This window comes from Salvia splendens, chromosome 12, assembly GCF_004379255.2.
Source record: "Salvia splendens isolate huo1 chromosome 12, SspV2, whole genome shotgun sequence".
NCBI classification, from domain to species: Eukaryota; Viridiplantae; Streptophyta; class Magnoliopsida; order Lamiales; family Lamiaceae; genus Salvia; species Salvia splendens.
In genome coordinates, this window is record NC_056043.1 from 9,581,187 (window position 1) to 9,601,301 (window position 20,115).

Consider the following 20,115-nt stretch of genomic DNA (forward strand, 5'->3'; position numbering starts at 1 on the left):
GATCCTTCCTATCTTCATCCGAGCGACAATCCTGCCATTCAACTTGTGTCTTAGACTTTGGTTGGATCCAATTATAGTATTAACTAGAGTAGATCCATCATCACTGCTTTTTTGGCTAAGAATAAATTGGTGTTTGCCGATGGCTCTCTTCTTCCACGTCCTGAGTCAGTATACTGATCTCATATATCCGGCTAGGCTTCGATGCAACAGTATGGTGATTTCTTAGCTTCAAACTCTGTTTCTTCTCAAATTTATTCTAGTATTATGTATTTGACTGATGCTTATGCAATTTGACTGATATATGGTAAAAATCACAGTTAATTTTGCTAGACATTTCCTCTTCGAGCAATAGAATGGAAGTTCAAATCATCCAGAATAGTTAGTATGTAGCTCGAAAAATTATATGTACACGAGTATAACGTCAATTAGACTACGAAGCAAAAAAGATAAAAAAGATTAATTATATTACCTCAAAACTATAAAAGAAAAAGAAAGACACTAATGCAAACTAATTTATGTACAAAGAATGTCATGATCTAATCTTTGATAGGACGCTTTCCATGCCGCTGTAACTGGGTATTCGCTAGGCTCGATGAAGTCGCACTTGATGAGGCACTAAGCAAGTTCGTGGAGCCAAAGGATCCTGAATTCGATCCGTAGGAGTTCCCGGTGGCTGATGAGGTGGTTCCGGTACGGTATCGCCTGAATCTGGACCCAGGCACTCCCGGTCTGCTTGGTTCTTCAATATGTCTCAGCTTTCGTGACAGCAGCATCACCACACGGTCCATATCTGGCCGTGCTTGGGGATCAGACTGGACACAGAGCAACCCGATTTGAATGATTGTTGGCATCTGCTCCATATCTGCCGATGACATCAGTACTGGATCCATGATCTCGAAGCTCCTTTGCTTTCTGTAAAGCTTATACGCCTGCGGACAACAATTGTCTGATCGTCAATAATACACGTAAATCTACCACATACTTTGATGCAATAAATAATTTTGAGATTGTCTGATCATGTACGGAGGCACGCTTCGGTATCGCCCTGTTGTGATTAATAAAAAGTTACTGCAGAACCCAAACTTTAAGTTCTTACCCATTCAAGCAGGCTCTCCGAATCAGGATCCCGTGTAAAACTGGAGTTTTTCTGCCCGCTGATAAGCTCAAGAACCACAACCCCGAAACTGAAAACATCTGCTTTTTTAGAGACGTTGCCGTGCAAGAGATACTCTGGTGCAATGTAACCACTGCAATCAAATAAATGCATCCATATCTGTTCATTAACTACACTTGAATATCCATGTAGCAACAAAATAATCTTAAGAAAAACCATACTTGGTACCAGCTACACGGGTATGAACATGCGTTTGATCTTCTGGGAAAAGGCGTGCCATGCCAAAATCAGCAATCTTGGGAGCCCATTTCTCATCTAGTAGGATATTGCTGCCTTTGATGTCCCTGTGAATGATGGTACAATGAGCTTGTTCGTGAAGATAGAGCAGGCCCTTCGCAACACCTACTATCACATCATGCCTTCGATTCCAGCCCAGCAACTCTTTTTTGTCAGGCTCTAAATAACAAGAACCACCAAAATGCAATGTTAATTTCACTTTCTTGCCTAGCTAAATGCCACAAATCAGTAAACTACAGTTTAAAATGATTTGCCATAATGAAATACTCCATGGGAAACCAAATTTGGAAGTTATCCTCATAATGACATCTAGTCCTAGAACAGAGAGACGAGAAGTTGTGAAACTATTTACTAGTATAACACGTCATGATGGAGATTAGCCTTGACAATAGGTTGACCACTAACCAACCCATATGATTAGGAATTTCTCTCATTACTGGACAAGTTTTCTATAATCTACATTTTTATAAATTGAAGTTTTTACCTTCCCAAGTTGCATAAGTCCTTAATCAGTCTTCTCAAAAACCTAATATTGCAGGTACTTCAGAACTAAAAAACCAGTGGTGGTCACTATATAGTAGTGGATTTGACGATATTAAGCCGAAGCCTTAAAGAAAATATACTCAAAAGTTACAATAAAGATGTAATCATAAACAATTGCTTTCAACTTCAAGTAGGAATTGAATATTGAAGATTCCAACTGAAATCGTATCCATCACCAATAAACTCAAACTACTATATAATCACAACTTACATCTCAATCATCTAGTATAATTTTTCAACACTAGGCCAAATATCTCATCACATAAAACAGGGAGTGCAGAAAAACAAGAGAAAAACATACTGAAAAGAAACTTATCGAGGCTCTGGTTCGCAACATATTCGTAAACAAGCAGCTTTTCTGCATCATGAATTGAATATCCCAACAAATTCACAACATTCTTGTGCTGCACACGCGACAACAGCTTTGCCTCATTCAAAAACTCCTTATTCCCCTGAGAAGATCTCTGTGACAACCTCTTCACCGCTACTTCTCTCCCATCACTCAATTTTCCCTACTCAAAATCAATCAACCCTAAAAAAATCAAACATTCACTCAACCACTAAATATTCCTCAATCAAAATCACAATTTCTTCCAGATCAATTCAGTATACATGATGCTTTAAGATAGTCAAAAATTGAATACTGAAACATCCCAAAAGTAAATTACTTAATTGATTTTAATAGCAGCATTTGTAATTGCGTACATGATAAACTGAGCCAAAACCCCCTTCTCCAAGCTTATGAGAGGGGTGAAAATTCTTTGTTGCTACAGCAAGGGCTTCAAAGGGAATGTTTCTCTGCTCTCGCGCTGCAATTCTCCCCAAATCATCTTCGTCTTGATCTATTATCACATTTCAAAAAAAGAAAACCTTCAACAGAGTTCATCAACCTCAGCCGAAATCGACGCAAAAATAAATATATTACCTCTATTGGAGCTGGATGTGAAGGGCTTCAGGAGGTTTTCGAAGAAATTTTTGGATTTGTTCATCTCATCTTGACGAAGAAATACTGTGACGCGGTTGAGAATTTCTGGGTTTTAAAATAGAACTCATTTATGGCGCCTAACCCGTACGGAAATGTGTTTTGGCCAAATCCACTTCTGTCTCAATCACTATATATCCACTTTTGTTATAAAGTTCTAAATTATCAAATCATAAATTTTGGATTTGTTCACGGTTATCCCAAAATGAAAAAATCCGGTCGTGTAAAATATTGATGATGTTATTCAATCCAACGGCGTTGTGTTCTTTTAAATATAAGTCATCGTTTAACTCAATGGTGGTGTCGTCTACAAATGATTTCTTAACTGTTATACGAAAACGACCTCAACAAAAAAAATTGTCCTGAGATGATTGCTACCAAATTCAGTTTCATAGCTTTTCTTAGTGATTTTTAAACTTGAGGGGTGAATCAAAATTTGACGAAATATAGTTCTTTAATAAATGGTGAAGAATTTGATGAGTGTGAACTCAGATTTAATGATCGATTGAAGCTCCAAATATTAAGTGTTCAGATTTTAGATTCATTTCTTACCTTTTGACTGCGAGACTAAACTATTGTTGAATAATTTGTTTTAATTTTGTGCTCAATTTTGAAGTTTTTGGAATAATTTTTATAATTTGAATTTTATGTATGTCGCATAATTTTACTCTTTTATTTTTTATTATTAGGATCTTTTAAGTAAAAAGCCATGTCAATTTTAATTGTTAGGTTATAGTCTACATCGCTACAGAATTATGGTCACAGGATTTATGATCATTAAATTCCACTCGGTAGCCGCACCTAACTAACCTGTAATTCAAAAATTGGACTAATCTAAAATGAGACATACTGCAGATATGTAATTGTATTAAAATTATTATATATTTGTATATTAGTGTACAACTAAAATCAAAACACAGTAAAAAGGAAAGTTATATATAGGGCAAATACTATCTTCGTTGAGTCAATCTCTATCTATGTCAAATTAGATTTTCATTTGTGACGAACTAACGACACAAGTTGAAAATGTCACAAGTACGCGTGTTTAAATAAATGAGGAGAATTGAACAGGAAAATACTCCCTTAGGCCCCTGTTCGGATGACATGATTCAATCAAAGATTGAATGTAGTGTGCTGTTCGGTTGTCCATTTTATGCCATCAAGGCCCACAACATATAGTCTAGGCCCGACAAGGCCCGCATCCACAGTGGACTGACTAGCTTTAATCCTAGACAATTCATCTCACCCTCTACCCTCCGATTATTTTGTCGGCCTCCTTTTACCACCACCACAGCCCTCCCATCTTCTATTTTCCTCCCCTTTCTCTCTCTACCAACACCTATCATTCTCTCTTCCGCAGCTGTATACAATTATATCACATAAAACAAACATTAATATTTAATTTTATTTAATTAAATAAGTTTAAATTATGATTAATAAAAAATCAGTTATTTTATGTTTCTACTAAAAATGAGATAAATGTATTAATTTATTCTTATTATAGTCTTATCTACATCTTAAACATAATCCAACCAACCAAACAACAATATAAAATGCAATACAAATTTAATCTTAGACAAAGCCCATCTTTGTCTATCCTAGATTACATCTCATGATTATTTAATCTAATGAACCGAACAGCCACTAGTAGTACTAGTAGTATACAAAATAACGAATTGAATATCTCTCTTTATAAATAATTAAAAAGTGGAAAATGTTCATTTTCGTTAAAAATAAGCTGATATTTCAATGAATGATTTTTTCTGTCTCTGATCTAAAGCAATGAAATGGTATAACTTCTAAGCAATGTGTATTTATATTGTTTAATGCTGAAATTTTCCATTAATTGATGAAAGTGACTCCATGAACAGTTATTCTCCTTAAGATGGAAACACTTCAATTCTCTTCAATTTCTGTATTTCATACAATGATTTATATTGATTGAGAAAACAAGGTTAATTTTTTGAAACATCTATATATGATGGTATATAATCAATTACTTGCAAATAATGTGAACTGAAATACTAATAAATAGAAAAATTGAAACTCCACTTTATATACCCCTACTAAATAAAGTTAAAAAATAAAAAGCACACGGATATATTTAATCAAAACGCGCTGAAAATTCAACTGTTGGAATAAATCAACGCACGGGTTTCAACTTTCAAGGGCTTTCTCATGAATATTTCTTGAGCCATTTAATTATAAACCATATATGCAATTGCAATACTTTATGAATGAAAAGTCGTTTTTCGTAGTTTTGTTCTTACCAATCTTCTAAAAAACTATAAAACCACCCCCTTAATTCCATCAGTTTTCTTTAAAAATACTAGACATAATAATGGAGAAAAGGAAGACTTTTTCTTATGTTGTTTTTTTAAGGAAAAATATTGTGCAAAAGACATTACTCTGAGTAGACCTAATGAAAAAGCTGTGAACAGTGTACATTTGTGGGCCCGTCGAAATAATAATAATAACGTTATCATAAAGTCATAAGTCATAGTATTTTAATACGTAAATCACATGGCGTCATCATGCGTAAATTCCTAGCAATTAAATATTTATGTGTAATAGTTTTGAGAAGGTTAATTTATTTTATGGAGTAGTATAAACGAATATTAGAATATGATCATAGTTAATCCTTTTTTCTTACCCAAAAATTGAATAAAACTGAATAGTCTGATTTGTACCAAAGTCTAATTAAACTCTATTAAAAAATACTATAAAAATGAGAATTGATTTCTCCTTTTTTATTTAAATTGAATAAAAATGTAAATTGATTTGTTCTATTCGTATGATTATAAAATTTTATTATTGGTATGGACAGTAGATTAATCAATTGTTTGCAAATAAAATTAATTAATATCACATCCGGTATAGATAAAATAAAAATAGGAGTATTATTTAAATGATGTAAAATCAATATAAATTTTAAGTTGAAACTTCATAAACTTTTATCATAATATGAGAATTTAAATACTACTAATAATAGACTCATAAGATTGTTGCAAGAGATACACTATTTTAGTTAGTTAGTAATAAAATTCAAACTCTATATTTATACAAACTTCAAACTATGATCTGGATCGTTAGAATATATCAACATAGGATAAAATAATATCAACAGAAAATGTTTGTCAAACACAGCGTCAACCGTTGACACTGCGTTGACATTTTATGCTAATGTTATTTTGTCGTATGTTGACAGTTTATAACGGTCCAAATCATAATTTGGAGTTTATATAATATATAGAGTATGTATTTGATTACATCCCTACTATTATATGTATATAACTCTGATAATAATTGTTTATTTTGTATGTAATTTATATAATTGAAATTTATGGAACTAATATTATTAGGATCCCACATAAGAAAATGTATGGACTACCTTAACTTTATTAGTATGAAATTTTGTATGGAGTATTCCAAAGCGTATGGTCTTGATTTGAGGAAAGCTTTTTGGGATGCAAACCACATCCACATAAGAGATCATGTAGAATTGCAAGTAATATAGTATATAGACCATCTCAACTTTATTAATATGAGCCTTTTACGGTGTCCACTATGGGGTGCCCGCGGCTATAGCCGCGGGTTGGGGCAGAGGGCGGGCGGGCTATAGTGGAGAGGCGCGGGCGGACACCGAAATGGGGGCGGTAGGGGGCGGACGGGCTTCAGTCGACTCCGGGGCGAGGACGCGGCTATAGGCGCGGCGCCTATAGTGGCGGCACCGACCGCCGCGGCTATAGCCGATTTAAAAAAAAAAATCATTTCAATTCACCTATAAATACACCCCACTCCATTCATTATTTTCACACCATTCCAACTCTACATCTATAAAAATTTCTCTCACTACAATTTGGGGTCGGAAATGAACAATTTTTGGAGAGACAGCTGGAATGCTCTGATTCAACAGGTGCAACACCAGGCCGTCCAGGAGGAAGGGCCCGTTTGGCGGAGGAGGCGGAGAATGCGGAGGATGTGATCCCGCGTGCCATTACTCATTGGCGGTCAATCCCACGAGACCACGTCGGTGCGCACTAGCGTCTAATGGATGATTACTTTGTGGATAACCCCCGTTATCCACCCGAGATATTCCACCGGAGATTCAGGATGTCGCGACGGCTGTTCAACTATATAGCGACGAATTTGGCGGAGCGTTACCGGTGCTTCACCCTCCGGCGTGATGCGGCTGGCCGGATCGAGCTGTCTACGCAACAGAAGTGCACCGCTGCAATCCGGTAGATTGCCTACGCCGGACCAGCGGACATGTTCGATGAATACCTACGGATGGGTGAGACGACTGGCCTCACGGTGCTTAGGCAGTTCTGTAAGGGGATCCGAGAAATTTTCGGTGGGGAGTTTCTACGGAAGCCCAACCCGGATGAGTGTCAGCGCCTACTGGATATGCACGGTTCGATGCACGGGTTCCCAGGAATGTTAAGAAGCATCGATTGCATGCATTGGGAGTGGAGGAACTGCCCCGTGGCATGGAAAGGCCAGTTCACTACTGGATTCAAAAGCAAACATCCAACGATGATTCTGGAAGCCGTTGTGGACTACTGTCTGCGGATCTGGAATGCGTATTTCGGTGTGGCAGGTTCGAACAACGACATCAATGTTCTTCAGTCATCGCCGCTCTTCAACGAGGAGTGTCGGGGGGAGGGTCCAGAAATCAGCTTTGTAGCCAACGGTACGCAGTACAGTAGGGCCTACTATTTGGCAGATGGGATATATCCGCGGTGGCCCGTATTCGTGAAGACTGTCCGCCAACCGGTTGGACCAAAGAAACAATATTTTGCGCGCAAACAAGAGAGTGCTAGGAAGGATGTTGAGCGGGCTTTTGGTGTCCTCCAATCGCGGTGGGCTATTATACGGTGTCCGACACGAGTTTGGCACGAAGATGATGTCGCGAATATTATGTTAGCCTGTATCATATTGCATAATATGATAATAGAAGATGAAGGCTTTGCGGCATAGCGATGAGCGCCGGAAGAGGGCGCAAGTACAAGTCAAGGTGTTGCCTCCGCGCCGATCCAGATGGGCGTACCACGGAGCAATGAATATTTGATCTAACGCTTCGCTGATATGCGCAGGACCACATCACATAACACACTGCAGGCCGATTTGATTGAAGAAGTGTGGGCACGTAGGGGAGGTGGTGGCGCAGTGTAAACATGTTAGTGATTTGTACTAGATTAAATGTAGCGGGTAATTTTAATTTTAATTTTAATTTTAATTCTACTTCGTATAGTCGTGTTCTTCTAATTACGTATAGCCCGATAAATTTTTCATAATTACTTGAAACATTATAAAATGAAAGTTGATTATAGAATTTGGGGGCTATTAGAGGTGTCCACTATAGTGGCGGACACAAAATTTTGGGGCTATGGACAACAAAACTGGAGCTATGGACAAAAACTGGGGCGGGGCTATTGGGCATGTCCGCCTTATAGTGGACACTCATAGGGCCGTATCACTTAGAGCATCCAATAGTCCGCCCTATAGGGCACTCTATGCTCCGTCACATCATAATTCTATCCTCCTACCCTTCCATCTACAGTGGGACGCCCTAAAGTCCGCCCTATAATTTTCACTATTGTTTTGTTAATTAATTTTATGTTTTCAAATATGTCATGCAAAATAATAAAATAAAAGCACCACGATTTAAAGGTAAATCTTACATTACTTAATTAAAAAAAATTACAAAAGTTAGAAGAAAAAAAATAAATTCCCTACAGATAAAAAGGGCGTACTCTACATCATTCCCAACTTGTGTTATTATTGATTTAAAACAGGGTTTGAAATCAATAATAATGAAGGTGAACTTGAAGGTGAGGCATAATTTAAATTTAAATTTAAATAATACAAATAGATTAATATGATTGTTTTATATAGTTTATAAAATTAATTTTTATTTTATTTTATGATATGTTGGAAAATAGTTTCAGCCTAGCTTGTTAATTTCTTTTTCATGTTTAAATTACTTTTTCTATTTTCTTAGAATAATATTTCCATAAAATCCTAGATTTTATAAATATTAGTACGGTAGATATAAAGTTGAGATTAAATAAATCTTAATAGAGTTCTTTGTCAACTACAAATTTATCCGAGATTAATAGATTACAACTATTAAATAGTATTTTTAGAAGTTCCTATATAGATTAGCTATTAAATAACTATATATAAAAAATAATTAAGCTAGTTTATGTTTACCATTGTCCCACATCGTTAGTATAACAAAGAAAGGAGAGAATATCCATTTTCGTTTATGTTTACCATTGTCCCACATCGTTAGTATAACAAAGAAAGGAGAGAATAGGCCATTATAAAAGAAAGAAAAATAGAAGAGTTTACATATATATAAATTTTGAAGAATTAAAAAAAATGTAAAATGTGTTGCATTGTCCGTGGTATCGTCCGCGTCGCCCGCAGTGGGGCAGACAATGCGTACTCCAACACCTATCGTCCACGGACGAAGCATAGGACGCGGACGATGTATCGGGCATCATCCGCATGGCTACAGTGGTGGACGATAGTCCGCCCGATGTATCGGGTGGACTATCGTCCGCTCCACTATGGATGCCCTTAGAGTAAAATTGTGAGAACTTTGTTCAAAATTGACAATATCATAATTATGAGGATTTTTATCCAAAGTAGAAAATATCATATTAATGTAAAATTCCAGTGTGTACCGTCAACCCCTAACAAATATTTTACATTTTTTACTATCACATATTGGTGCAAACGAGGTGGTATTTTTATTTATTTTTTAATCATTAGGTGTGATATATTGAAATACATTAATCCACCTCCTAGTATAACTTAATATCAGAAAAGTAAAAAGATTCTTAATATCAGAAAAGTAAAAAGATTCTTAATTACTCTTTTCGTCTCACGGTAAGATATTTCCTTCCGACCTATAATAAGAGTTCTATTTCATTTTTATTATAAGTAGACCTCATATACCACCAACTCATTATACTCACATTTTATTATAAAATTAATATATATAAGTGAGACCCATATTTTATTAACTTATTTAATCTAGTTTTTTTAAATTTCTTAAAACCTGTATTCAAACTAAATATGACTTCTATTATGAGAAGGAGGAAGAATTATTTCGGATTCTGATCGATTTCTAATTGAGCGTCGAATTTGGTTGCCTAATTTTTGGTGAGCAATTACTCTGCTTAATTCTTCTGTCAATTGTCCTTTAATGTTAGTCAACCATGAAATGATGAAGAAGAAGAAGACACTACTCCATTGTAGCTCATTTAAGCAAATTTATTTCTGTATGAAAGAATGACTTTGCTAAGCCTATGGTCTCCTCTTCATGTCCATCTCTATCCCATTCCATTTATTGCTAATTACTATCTTAAACCTCATGTTTTTATACCTTCCATTCGTTACAACTTCTAATTAAAAACATGAGAACTTTAAAAGCAAACATGGTGTCGTGGGCTTGCAAGATGGAAAAGTTGCAATATATATGGTTGGGCCACTGCAATTTAATTAACAATTCCGCCCACTTTTAAGGCCCAAATCTAGACTCGACTAAAACCCAATTCTCAAAAGATATGTAATTTTCTTAATTCTTATAAATATTATTCAACCTCATTTACTTTGTCTTAAATATTTATGTATTACAACAAAATAGTTTCTTGAACATCTTTTAAGAATTCGTATAGAAATAAATTCTTTTAATCATATTATATAGCTCTGATATGCAACATGCAAGGCATCAAATCAAGTAAACCTACTTACTTCAACAGTGTTAGTTTTTTTCTTCCGAGGACTATGATTTTTTTTCTTCTTCTTTCTTTAGGAGAAATCAATATTGGTTCTCTTTTATTCCTATAATGAGTTAAGCCTTCATAGTTTTCGAGCACTTATTTCATAATTTTCGATGGAGAAGAAGCGTCTTACCAACTGAGTTGCACTTGATTCTTGCATGCCCATCCATCAGTGTCACTGAATTTTCACTACTTGGCATCCGACCCCACGTTAGCTCTGTCACCACTTTTACAGTTTACTTTCCTGTTTGAGTTGTACAATTTCCAGGATTTCTTTATGGCATATGTACAAAACATATTTATTTGTTAAAACTGCAGTTTCATAGTTAAGATTCCTATCGTAGAATCTAAAGAGTACTTTGTTTTGCAATAGAAGAACAAGGGCATTAGCAATGGGGCGCCCTAAGGCGCGCCCTATGGCGCGCCACGTCAGCAGTTTTATCCTCCTACCTCCCCACCTGCAGTGGGGCGCCCTAAGGCGCGCCTATAGCGCGCACGTCATCATTTTTTTAATCTTTATAAAATCCATACGAATTTAAAAAAAATAATACATTAAAATACGAATTTCATAAACTTCATTTCATTTAATAAAAATTAATACGTTACAATGCGAATTAAAAAAAATGCAAACTCAGCGACGGCGGTTACGAGCCCACACTTCTTCAATCATGTCACTCATGAGCTATGCATGCTCCTGTTGGTTGCGCATTGAGGCCTGTCTAGATAGAACCTCTTCGAAGCCTAACGGTAACCCTCTATCGGGTGTGTCGGTCGATGTGCCGGAAGAGCTAGATGCATGGTCGTCTTCATTCCAGTCGGTGATGCTTCCGCCTTCACTCTCGACTATCATGTTGTGCATGATTATGCACGCATATATGACATCGGCGATGACTTCCTTGTACCAGAAACGAGCCGGCCCTTTCACAATTGCCCACCGTGATTGGAGCACCCCAAATGCCGCTCGACATCCTTCCGCGCCGCCTCCTGCTTTTGCGCAAATAAAACCCTCTTCTCACCAATTGGGCAGCTGACCATCTTTAGGAAAACTGGCCACCGTGGGTAGATGTCATCGGCCAAGTAGTACCCCATATGCTATTGGCGTCTGTTGGCAGTGAACTCGATGGCCGGGCCGTTGCCGTTACATTGGTCGGTGAAGAGGGTGGACGAGTTGAGGACGCTGATGTCGTTGTTCGACCCGGCTACGCCGAAGTAAGCATGCCAGATCCAGAGCCGATGGTCAGCGACGGCTTCGAGAATCATCGTCGGGTGGCTGCCCTTGTATCCACTTGTGAATTGGCCTCTCCACGCCGTTGGACAATTCTTCCACTCCCAGTGCATACAGTCGATGCTCCCGAGCATCCCGGGAAACCCGTGCGCCCTCTCGTGCATCTGCATCAGACCCTGGCAATCAGTGGTTGTCGGCTTGCGCAAATATGTGTCGCCATAGGCCTCTACTATCCCCCGACAAAAGCTCTTCAGACACTCGCGGCCTGTAGTCTCCCCACAGTGGAGGTACTCGTCAAAAGGTCCGTCGTGGTGCTGTATGCCAACTGACGAATAGCAGTCGTGCACTTTTGCAATGGTGTAAGGCCGGGTTTCCCGATGCCGTCCTCCCGAAACGTGAAGTATTCATCACGTGAAGACAATGTACGTTCAATGCTGAGAAAAAGATACCTCGACATTCTAAACCGGCGGCGGAAAACAGTCGGGCCCCATCGCGGTTGATCGGCAAAATAGTCTTCAACCAGACGTCTGTGAGCTTCCTGGTGGTCGCGTCGGACATACGACCTATGTCGAATAGGCCAATGGACTTGCTCAGCCGCCGCGGCCGCCGCCTCCTTCTCGCGCTGCATTTGCGCATAGCATGCCGCCATGGCCTCTTCAACGGCTGCATCTAATGCTTCGTCAAGCGAACCACCGGATTCAGACGAACTAGAACTATTGGTGTCGTCGCCAAGATTCATTTTGGTTGGATGTAGAGAGAGAATATGTAAAGAGATAGTCGATATGTTCGTATGCACAACTGAATGAGAAACGAGATTTAAATAGAAAATCAAAACCGCGTGCCATCGTCCGCGACCTCCACAATGGGGCGGACGATGGCGCGGACGATGTCCATCGTCCGCGCTATCCTCCGCGACCGAAGTATAGGGCGCGACTATCGTCCGCGCCCTATGGCACGCACCCGCAATGGGTGCGGACGATGCATGGCGCGGACGATGCGCGCCATCGGGCGTGCCATCGTCCGCCCATTGCGGATGCTCTAAGAGCATCCGCAGTGGGCGCTCTAGAGCCCGCCCGATGCATCGGGCGCGCTTTAGGGCGCCCACTGCAGCACCACGCCCTATGCCATTTCCTTCCTCCGAGCCCTATGCATAGTCCGCAGACGATGAACCATTTTTTGCATCCTCCGGCCTATCCACCACCCCATTGCGGGGGTAAGGAGGATAGTCCGGACGATGCACACATTTTCACTTTTTTTTAAAAAAAATTGTATTTTCTTCTATATATATCACCAATTTTTTTACTTCATTTCATATCTTTCACTCCACTCTCTTCCCCATCTCAATTTCTCTCTAAATTCAATAATGAATTCCGACGATTTTCCATAATTGCAAGCATAAAATATAAAAAATAAAAAATAAATACTGACAATAGGATTTGCCTTTATTTGTGGTGTTTTTATATTTATTCTTGCTAATTGATATATTTGCAAACATAAAAAATAAAAAATAAATACAAAATAGGAGTTAAAATTATAGGGCGGGCTATAGGGCGTTCCACTGCAGGTGGAAGGATAGGAGGATAGAATGATGATGTGGTGGAGCATAGAGCGCCCTATAGGACGGACTATAAGGCGCTCCATTGTGGATGCTCTAATGGAGTAAACAGTACCATCTATCGTAAGTTGTGGTCATGATTAATGTCAGCAACAGATGTAGAGAATATTCGATAATCATGAGCAAAACATGCTCGTAGTGATTTAAGTACATCTCGATATAAATTAATCTCGTATGTTGCGTAGCTGGGGAAGTGCGATATAAGCAAATGCACATTAGTTTAGTATATTAGTAGTACATAGTTGGCTTGACAATTACAGTTAAATAATCAAGGATGTAGATTATATTAACTAATACTCCAGCATATATTGTTTAGGATGGCTATTACGCATATCAATTGTGATTATACTAGCAAAAATCTACAATGATAGTACATGGGAAAATGTTAAATTTCATTGCTTGGTTATTTGACTGAATTTTCTTCGTCACTTGGTATAAAACTTTATAATATGCTCTAAATTATGTGAATTGTTATAACAATGCCAACCAAGATTCTTGATTAAATAGTACTTACCATGGTGATTAGGAAGGATTAAGTTGCATATTATCATGACCTTAAGCGGCTCTCGTGTGTGTTTTCAAAGCATGGTCCCACCAAAAAGTAAAGTTTGTGCTTTAAGCACAATTCTTACCAAAAGAATCCTTTTGATACCAATATTAATTTGATTTTAGTAATAATTAAATATCACTGTCCATCTCAACTTGCAGACAATAGAAAGCTGAAACTAAACTAAAAAAAAACAGTAGACAAACACACTCATTTTTATATAATTACAAAAGGGTACAGAGAGTTTACAACTAGACCTTCCAAATAAATAAACAAACTCTGATTAATTAGAATGATGCAAATATAATGAGACTTGGAAATAGGAAGTTACTTACCCCTCTTTCCCCTCTCTGTCTCTCTTCAAAAGATGAAAAATGGAACTAAGCTACTCCTAAATGCCTAATGAAATGTTAACTCACAAAAACATACTATAAAAGTGACAGCTATTTGTGATCACTAGACTACACACACATGCTTCATCACCCCCTTTTCACCAAAAAAATTGGGTCTACCATGACACAATGACAAGGAAACAAAGGACCAAAACTCCAGCAGATTTCAAATTCTTGTCTGCAATTTTTCCACAAAACAAGAGCCTTCAATTCCCTCTCTACACTAGCTGTTCCTTTTGCATCAAACGTTTGTAGCTTTGGATTACCTTAGACACTGAGGAAAAGGGTGTAAGAAAAATATGATCTTTACAGTTTTGTAGTATAGTGCAAGACAATGGAAAATATGTAGGATTCAAATTTATACCAATGATATTTTGTGGAGATGGATGAATACTTAGTGATGACTTGTTTCATTTATAGTACCGTCGTCCATGCCTCTGGTTCGAACCTCCACGTTGCGGAGATCACGAAGATGCTGCAGGATTTCTTGAAGGAGATCCATACCCTTGTCACCTTTCTTTAGAGAGCTAATGCAGTGCTTGAGAAACAACCTATCTGCCTCGAGAGCTTGCAGTCTCTCGTAGAGATGGTCGACCTCCTCTGTGATGGCAAGCTTCTTGTTCTCCATTTCGAACTCTGATTCATCGTGAGAAGAATCGTGCACTCCATTTCCTTTCAGCATGGCATCTCCGTTTTCATCACAGATTGCATCGAAGAGGGGGAGCAGCGATTTGCCCTCGTGGCCCGCGATTCGCCTGTGTTGATGATGGTGCTTCCCATTCGTCGTTTCTTTAGCAACGCCATTTGCATGTCCATTTGTTTCACCATTAAGATGATGACCATCTTCTTCCTCGGAATTTTGCTCCTTGTCGTCATCATCATCATCCAATGTCAAGAGCTTCTCTTCTAGGACCTTGAGCTGCTCGAGTATGGACATCCTCTCTTCCTCAAAATCGGCTAACGATTGCTCCAAGTTGACAACTGCATCGACAGGGGTGCTCTTATTTTCGTATTTTTCTTGATGGCTGCAAAATCCTTCTTCTTCCTTGGCATCTTGATTCAGATCAATGGACAATCCATCGCTATCGTCAGCATTGCTACAAGAAGCCGATGAGAATCCACTCCTCGTGCTCCTGTCTTTGCTCTTCCTCAACGTCCTAACCTTCTCCCTAGTCTCATACTCGAATAGCTTCTTCCTATACCCTTCCAACTCCTTCACCACTTCCTGCTTCTCCCTCTCTCTCTTCACCATTAGCTCATTCATGAGCTGCAGAGCTTCTTGATCGTATTCCGACTGCTCCTCCATCATCCTCTGATACTGCAGAGCCTCCATATGCATCGCTGCCTTCTCTTCCTGCAGCCTGTTTATCATTGCCATTGTCTGATTGGCCGCCACAGCAGAGGCACTCCTCTCCTCTTCCAACTCCATGTACAATGCTTGCAACGCCTTGCGTTCTGATCTCAGTGCTGCCTTTAACCGCTCAACAGTGACAACTCCATCACCACCTTCCAACTCACTGGTCACACTCCCATCCAATGACTCTTCAGTCCCTGAATTCCTCTTCTCGGGCTGTGATAACTTCTTGTGCAACTGGTTGTGGCTATCCACAGACGTCGGTGTATCAGGAAACTTATCCTCTTCCTCCCCAGTCTCATTCACCTCAGACTGAAACGAAGGCTCGTTCTCCTTCACATGCTCCTTATCAAAGGACAACGATTCTAGCTGCACCGTCTTCTCCTCAACTTCCCTAGGACCTAATAGAACAAATTTTTAGAGCTCAAATAAAAACAAAAAATCCAAGCAACTAACACATAACTCATACAAGCAAGAATTTCAAAATTACCATGATCATCATATGGTGTATAAAGATCAGCACAACTCGTTGAAGGATCTTCGCGACTGCACTCATACGAATGAGCAGAATCTTGAATTTGTATCATCTCTTCTGCTACATCTAAGTCAGGAATTTCAGTTCCAATTGAGACATCTGCTTCATTTTCATTGTTTCCATGATCAACCTCCTCACATGCTACATTATTATCTAAACAAAACAGCATTGTTTTTAATTGTCGAATCAAACATTCAAGACATCACACAATTCTCAGCAAAGCAATCTCAGAAACAAAACAAAGAAATTGCAATATACCTGCACGATCATCTGATTGTTCCTCCACCGATGCTCCAGCCATTTCTAGATCTCCATTTGCCTCCACAGAAGGCCACCGTGCCAGTGGAAACGTCGTCTCAAAATGAGAGCCTTTCGCATGAAACACAAGAGAGTTCTCATCTTCTTCCATTTCCATGACCTCAAGCATCGTGTATGTAGGTTCCTCATTGATATCAACATCAAGAAATGCATCAGCCCTTTTCTCCTCTCTCCCCAAAACCAATGGCTCTCTCTCACTGCTTTCACCATCATCTTCAATCCTACCATTCCCCTCGCCAAGATGCTCATCCGTCATCGAATCGACCAGTTCAATCGGAACCAGCGTGTGACCACTGTAATCCAGGAAAAACTCCAAATGCTGAGGCGGAACTTCATCTTCTTCAACACACACCTGCACAGACTTATCCTTCATAACCAAAACAGACTTCTCTTCCTCGACAGTTTCCCTTCCTCTCTCAACTTCATCTTCCCCTGCTTCCACCGAATTGCCATCAATCTCAACCATTCCAACGCCACCAAAATCAGCAGAAGAATCTAGAATCTTCTCCGTAATATCATCAAATCCTTCCTCATCTCGATCACAATCAACAATCAAATTCTCTTTCTGGGTACACTCCAAAACATCCCATGATGAAGTCTTTAGCAGAATACAAGAAGAATGCTTCCCACCATCATCATCTACACACACCCCACAACAACAACACTTCAAACTTACCCCAAACCCTTTCATCCATGGAAACAGAGCAAAATTCTTCGACGAGGAAAAGCAATCCTTACACATACCCTCGGAATCCACCAACTTCCGATGGTTGGAGCAGTAACCCAGCCTCGAAATCTCCTTGCAGTGGGCTTCGCAGAGAAGATCCCTGTGCATGTTTTTGCCCCCTTTTGCGGGATCGAAAACGTGATCGATTCTCGTGCACCAGAAGCACGGGGGCTTCAGGCCGAAAAAGTCGGCGAATTTGATGATGATGTAGGAGAAGAGGGAGTTGAGGAGGAGGAGGAAGATCAGAATCCATTCCAGCACTGCGTAGATGAGAATCAGTGTGATTTTGTTGGTGTTTCTGTGTAGCATCGTTGCAAATCTGTTTGCAGCCATGCTTGTATTTACAGTTAATATAACAGGAATTAAGCACAGGATTGAAGCAGAAGAGGAGATTCAGGTGGAGAAAGAGAGGGGATTAAAATGAGATTGAGAAAATAAAGAATGAGACAGCAAAATAAGTCTTTCAGCTTTAGGAAAAGATCAATTGAAGCAAAGGAATGTTGATCACATTTTGTTTTTTTTTTTTCATTTTGACAGGGTTAATAGAATGTTGATCACATTTTTAAAATAGAGGGAACCTCATTTTTGGTCCACGGACTTTGAAAATAATATTTAAGGTTAAATTATATTTAGAAAATTTGTCAAAAATATATTCTAAAGATATTTATAAAAAATATGAGTATATGATAAATTTATTAAAAATATATAAACTTTAAGGTATGGAGGGTATTTTCATCCAAAAAAACTTAGAAATAGTAAAAGGTACCTCAAATGATACTAACTCAAAGTTCACGGACGTAAAATGATATTTTCAAAGTTCACGGATAAAAAATAATACTTTGGCAAAGTTGGTGGATCAAAAATAATGTTCCCTCTTAAAAATATTACTCGAATTTGTTATAATTTAAAAATGGGAAGAAATCGTAGTAACAGGAAATATTATATTGCAATAATTATTTATTTCTTTTTCTGAGGTAGAGTAATACGTCAAAGGATCTTTGTGTTAGTATTTAATTATGTACTCCAGATACTGCTTGAGTTAATTGGATATATGATCGTTTTCTTACCTTTTCTGGTAATATGCGGTTTTCAGCTCTTATAGAAAAATGTCTGAAATCTTTTATTTGGAGCTTGTCAGATATGACTTGATTAAATATCCAAGGAATAATTGTGGATTAGGCCATCCGAAACGGTGTCTCTTATCCGTCTCTTAAGGAACCCGCAACGCGTCTCGCGGGTGTCCCTTATCTCGTCCCTCCGAGATGAGACGGCCGCGAGACGCGTTGCAGCGTCCCGTCTCGTCCCCAGCCCGCCGAGACGCCGGTCCCACCGAGACGGCGCGCGAGCTGTCTCGCCACGCGCTCCGGCACCTGCGTGATGCCCACTCGCCGGCCCGTGAGTGGGCGTCGTCACGCTGACGCAATAAATTATTTTTTTAAATTCGAATTTAATAAAAAAAAATTTAAACGGTCATATGACCATTCAACGGTAATTTTCAAAATTTTTTTATTATTTTTTCTTTTTTTATTCTATAAATACTCATCTTTCACACACACAAACACACATCTATTGTTCTCAAATCATCTCTTTTATTCTTCTACCAAAGTTAATCCATTCATGGATCCATTTGAGCAAATGCGTCGAATAATGGAAGAATCACTTGAAGAAGATCGACGTAGGGAGGCGGAGGAAGCCGCGCCGCCCCAAAGACGATCCCGGACTTACATCCATCGTAACCGGGAGGCAGCCGCCGCAAGGTTAGTACGCGACTACTTCTGTGATAACCCGGTATGGGGACATACCTACTTCCGTCGCAGTTTCCGCATGCGGCGACCGCTATTTCTCCACATCGGAAATACATTGGCAGCCCGGGAAGAGTTCTTCCAAGAAGGGTTCGACGCCGTTGGCCGTCCCAACCACACGACGCTGCAGAAATGTACTGCAGCAATCCGTCAGCTTGCGACTGGACAAACGGCGGATTTGTTCGGCGAATACCTCCACATTGGAGAAAGCACTGGGAGAAGGTGCTTGATGCAATTCTGCAAAGGCGTCCGGGCAGCCTTCACCGACGAATTTATCCGGAAGCCAAGCACGCCAGATTGTCAGTTTCTTCTCCACCTTCACGAAGAAGTGCACGGATTCCCCGGGATGCTTGGCAGCGTCGATTGCATGCATTGGCAATGGAATAATTGCCCTGTGGCGTGGAGGGGGTCATACACGAGCGGCCACAAAGGCACCCACACCACCGTTATACTCGAGGCCGTTGCCGACTACCGGCTATGGATTTGACATGCATACTTCTGGGTCCCCGGATCGAACAACGACGTCAACGTGCTCAACCAATCCGACCTCTTCGTCGAAGTTTTGGATGGTAAAGCGCCGGCCATCAACTTCATCGCTAACAACCGGCGGTATAAAATGGGGTACTATCTTGCCGACGGCATCTACCTGAAGTGGCCAACCTTCGTGAAGACGTTCAACAGGCCGGTGAACGAAAAGCAGGCTCTTTTTGCGCAGAAACAGAAGGCTGCTCGCAAGGATGTGGAGAGGGCGTTAAGGGTTCTCCAAGCGCGCTTCAACATTATCAAAGCTCCGGCTCGTACGTGGTTCATGGAGAGTATGGTCGACATCATGTATACGTGCATAATCTTGCACTACATGATTGTCGCC

At 39.5% G+C, this 20,115-nt stretch overlaps 2 protein-coding genes across 2 annotated transcripts; both read right to left on the reverse strand.

Annotated features, from left to right (window-relative positions):
• Positions 1 to 366: 366 nt before the first annotated feature.
• Positions 367 to 3,037, reverse strand: LOC121759390 (cysteine-rich receptor-like protein kinase 10). The gene is made up of 6 exons (XM_042154952.1): positions 2,880 to 3,037; positions 2,660 to 2,796; positions 2,256 to 2,466; positions 1,336 to 1,570; positions 1,097 to 1,247; positions 367 to 929 (listed from the first exon to the last, which is right to left on the reverse strand). The coding sequence occupies exons 1-6, from the start codon at positions 2,941 to 2,943 to the stop codon at positions 537 to 539; spliced, it is 1,191 nt and encodes a 396-aa protein (XP_042010886.1). The 5' UTR covers positions 2,944 to 3,037; the 3' UTR covers positions 367 to 536.
• An 11,279-nt stretch (positions 3,038 to 14,316) lies between these two features.
• Positions 14,317 to 17,960, reverse strand: LOC121759747 (myosin-binding protein 2-like). The gene is made up of 4 exons (XM_042155432.1): positions 16,659 to 17,960; positions 16,356 to 16,553; positions 14,876 to 16,266; positions 14,317 to 14,785 (listed from the first exon to the last, which is right to left on the reverse strand). The coding sequence occupies exons 1-3, from the start codon at positions 17,776 to 17,778 to the stop codon at positions 14,906 to 14,908; spliced, it is 2,679 nt and encodes an 892-aa protein (XP_042011366.1). The 5' UTR covers positions 17,779 to 17,960; the 3' UTR covers positions 14,317 to 14,785; positions 14,876 to 14,905.
• Between the last annotated feature and the right edge of the window lie 2,155 nt (positions 17,961 to 20,115).

Coding starts and splice junctions, on each gene's coding strand:
- LOC121759390 (XM_042154952.1), bottom strand. CDS start 2,943: ATGAACAAATCCAAAAATTTCTTCGAAAACCTCCTGAAGCCCTTCACA. Junction 1,248..1,335: donor ACCCGTGTAGCTGGTACCAA/GTATGGTTTTTC, acceptor ATTTGATTGCAG/TGGTTACATTGCACCAGAGT. Junction 930..1,096: donor CGGAGAGCCTGCTTGAATGG/GTAAGAACTTAA, acceptor TGTTGTCCGCAG/GCGTATAAGCTTTACAGAAA.
- LOC121759747 (XM_042155432.1), bottom strand. CDS start 17,778: ATGGCTGCAAACAGATTTGCAACGATGCTACACAGAAACACCAACAAA. Junction 16,554..16,658: donor ACAATCAGATGATCGTGCAG/GTATATTGCAAT, acceptor TGTTTTGTTTAG/ATAATAATGTAGCATGTGAG. Junction 16,267..16,355: donor TACACCATATGATGATCATG/GTAATTTTGAAA, acceptor TTGTTCTATTAG/GTCCTAGGGAAGTTGAGGAG.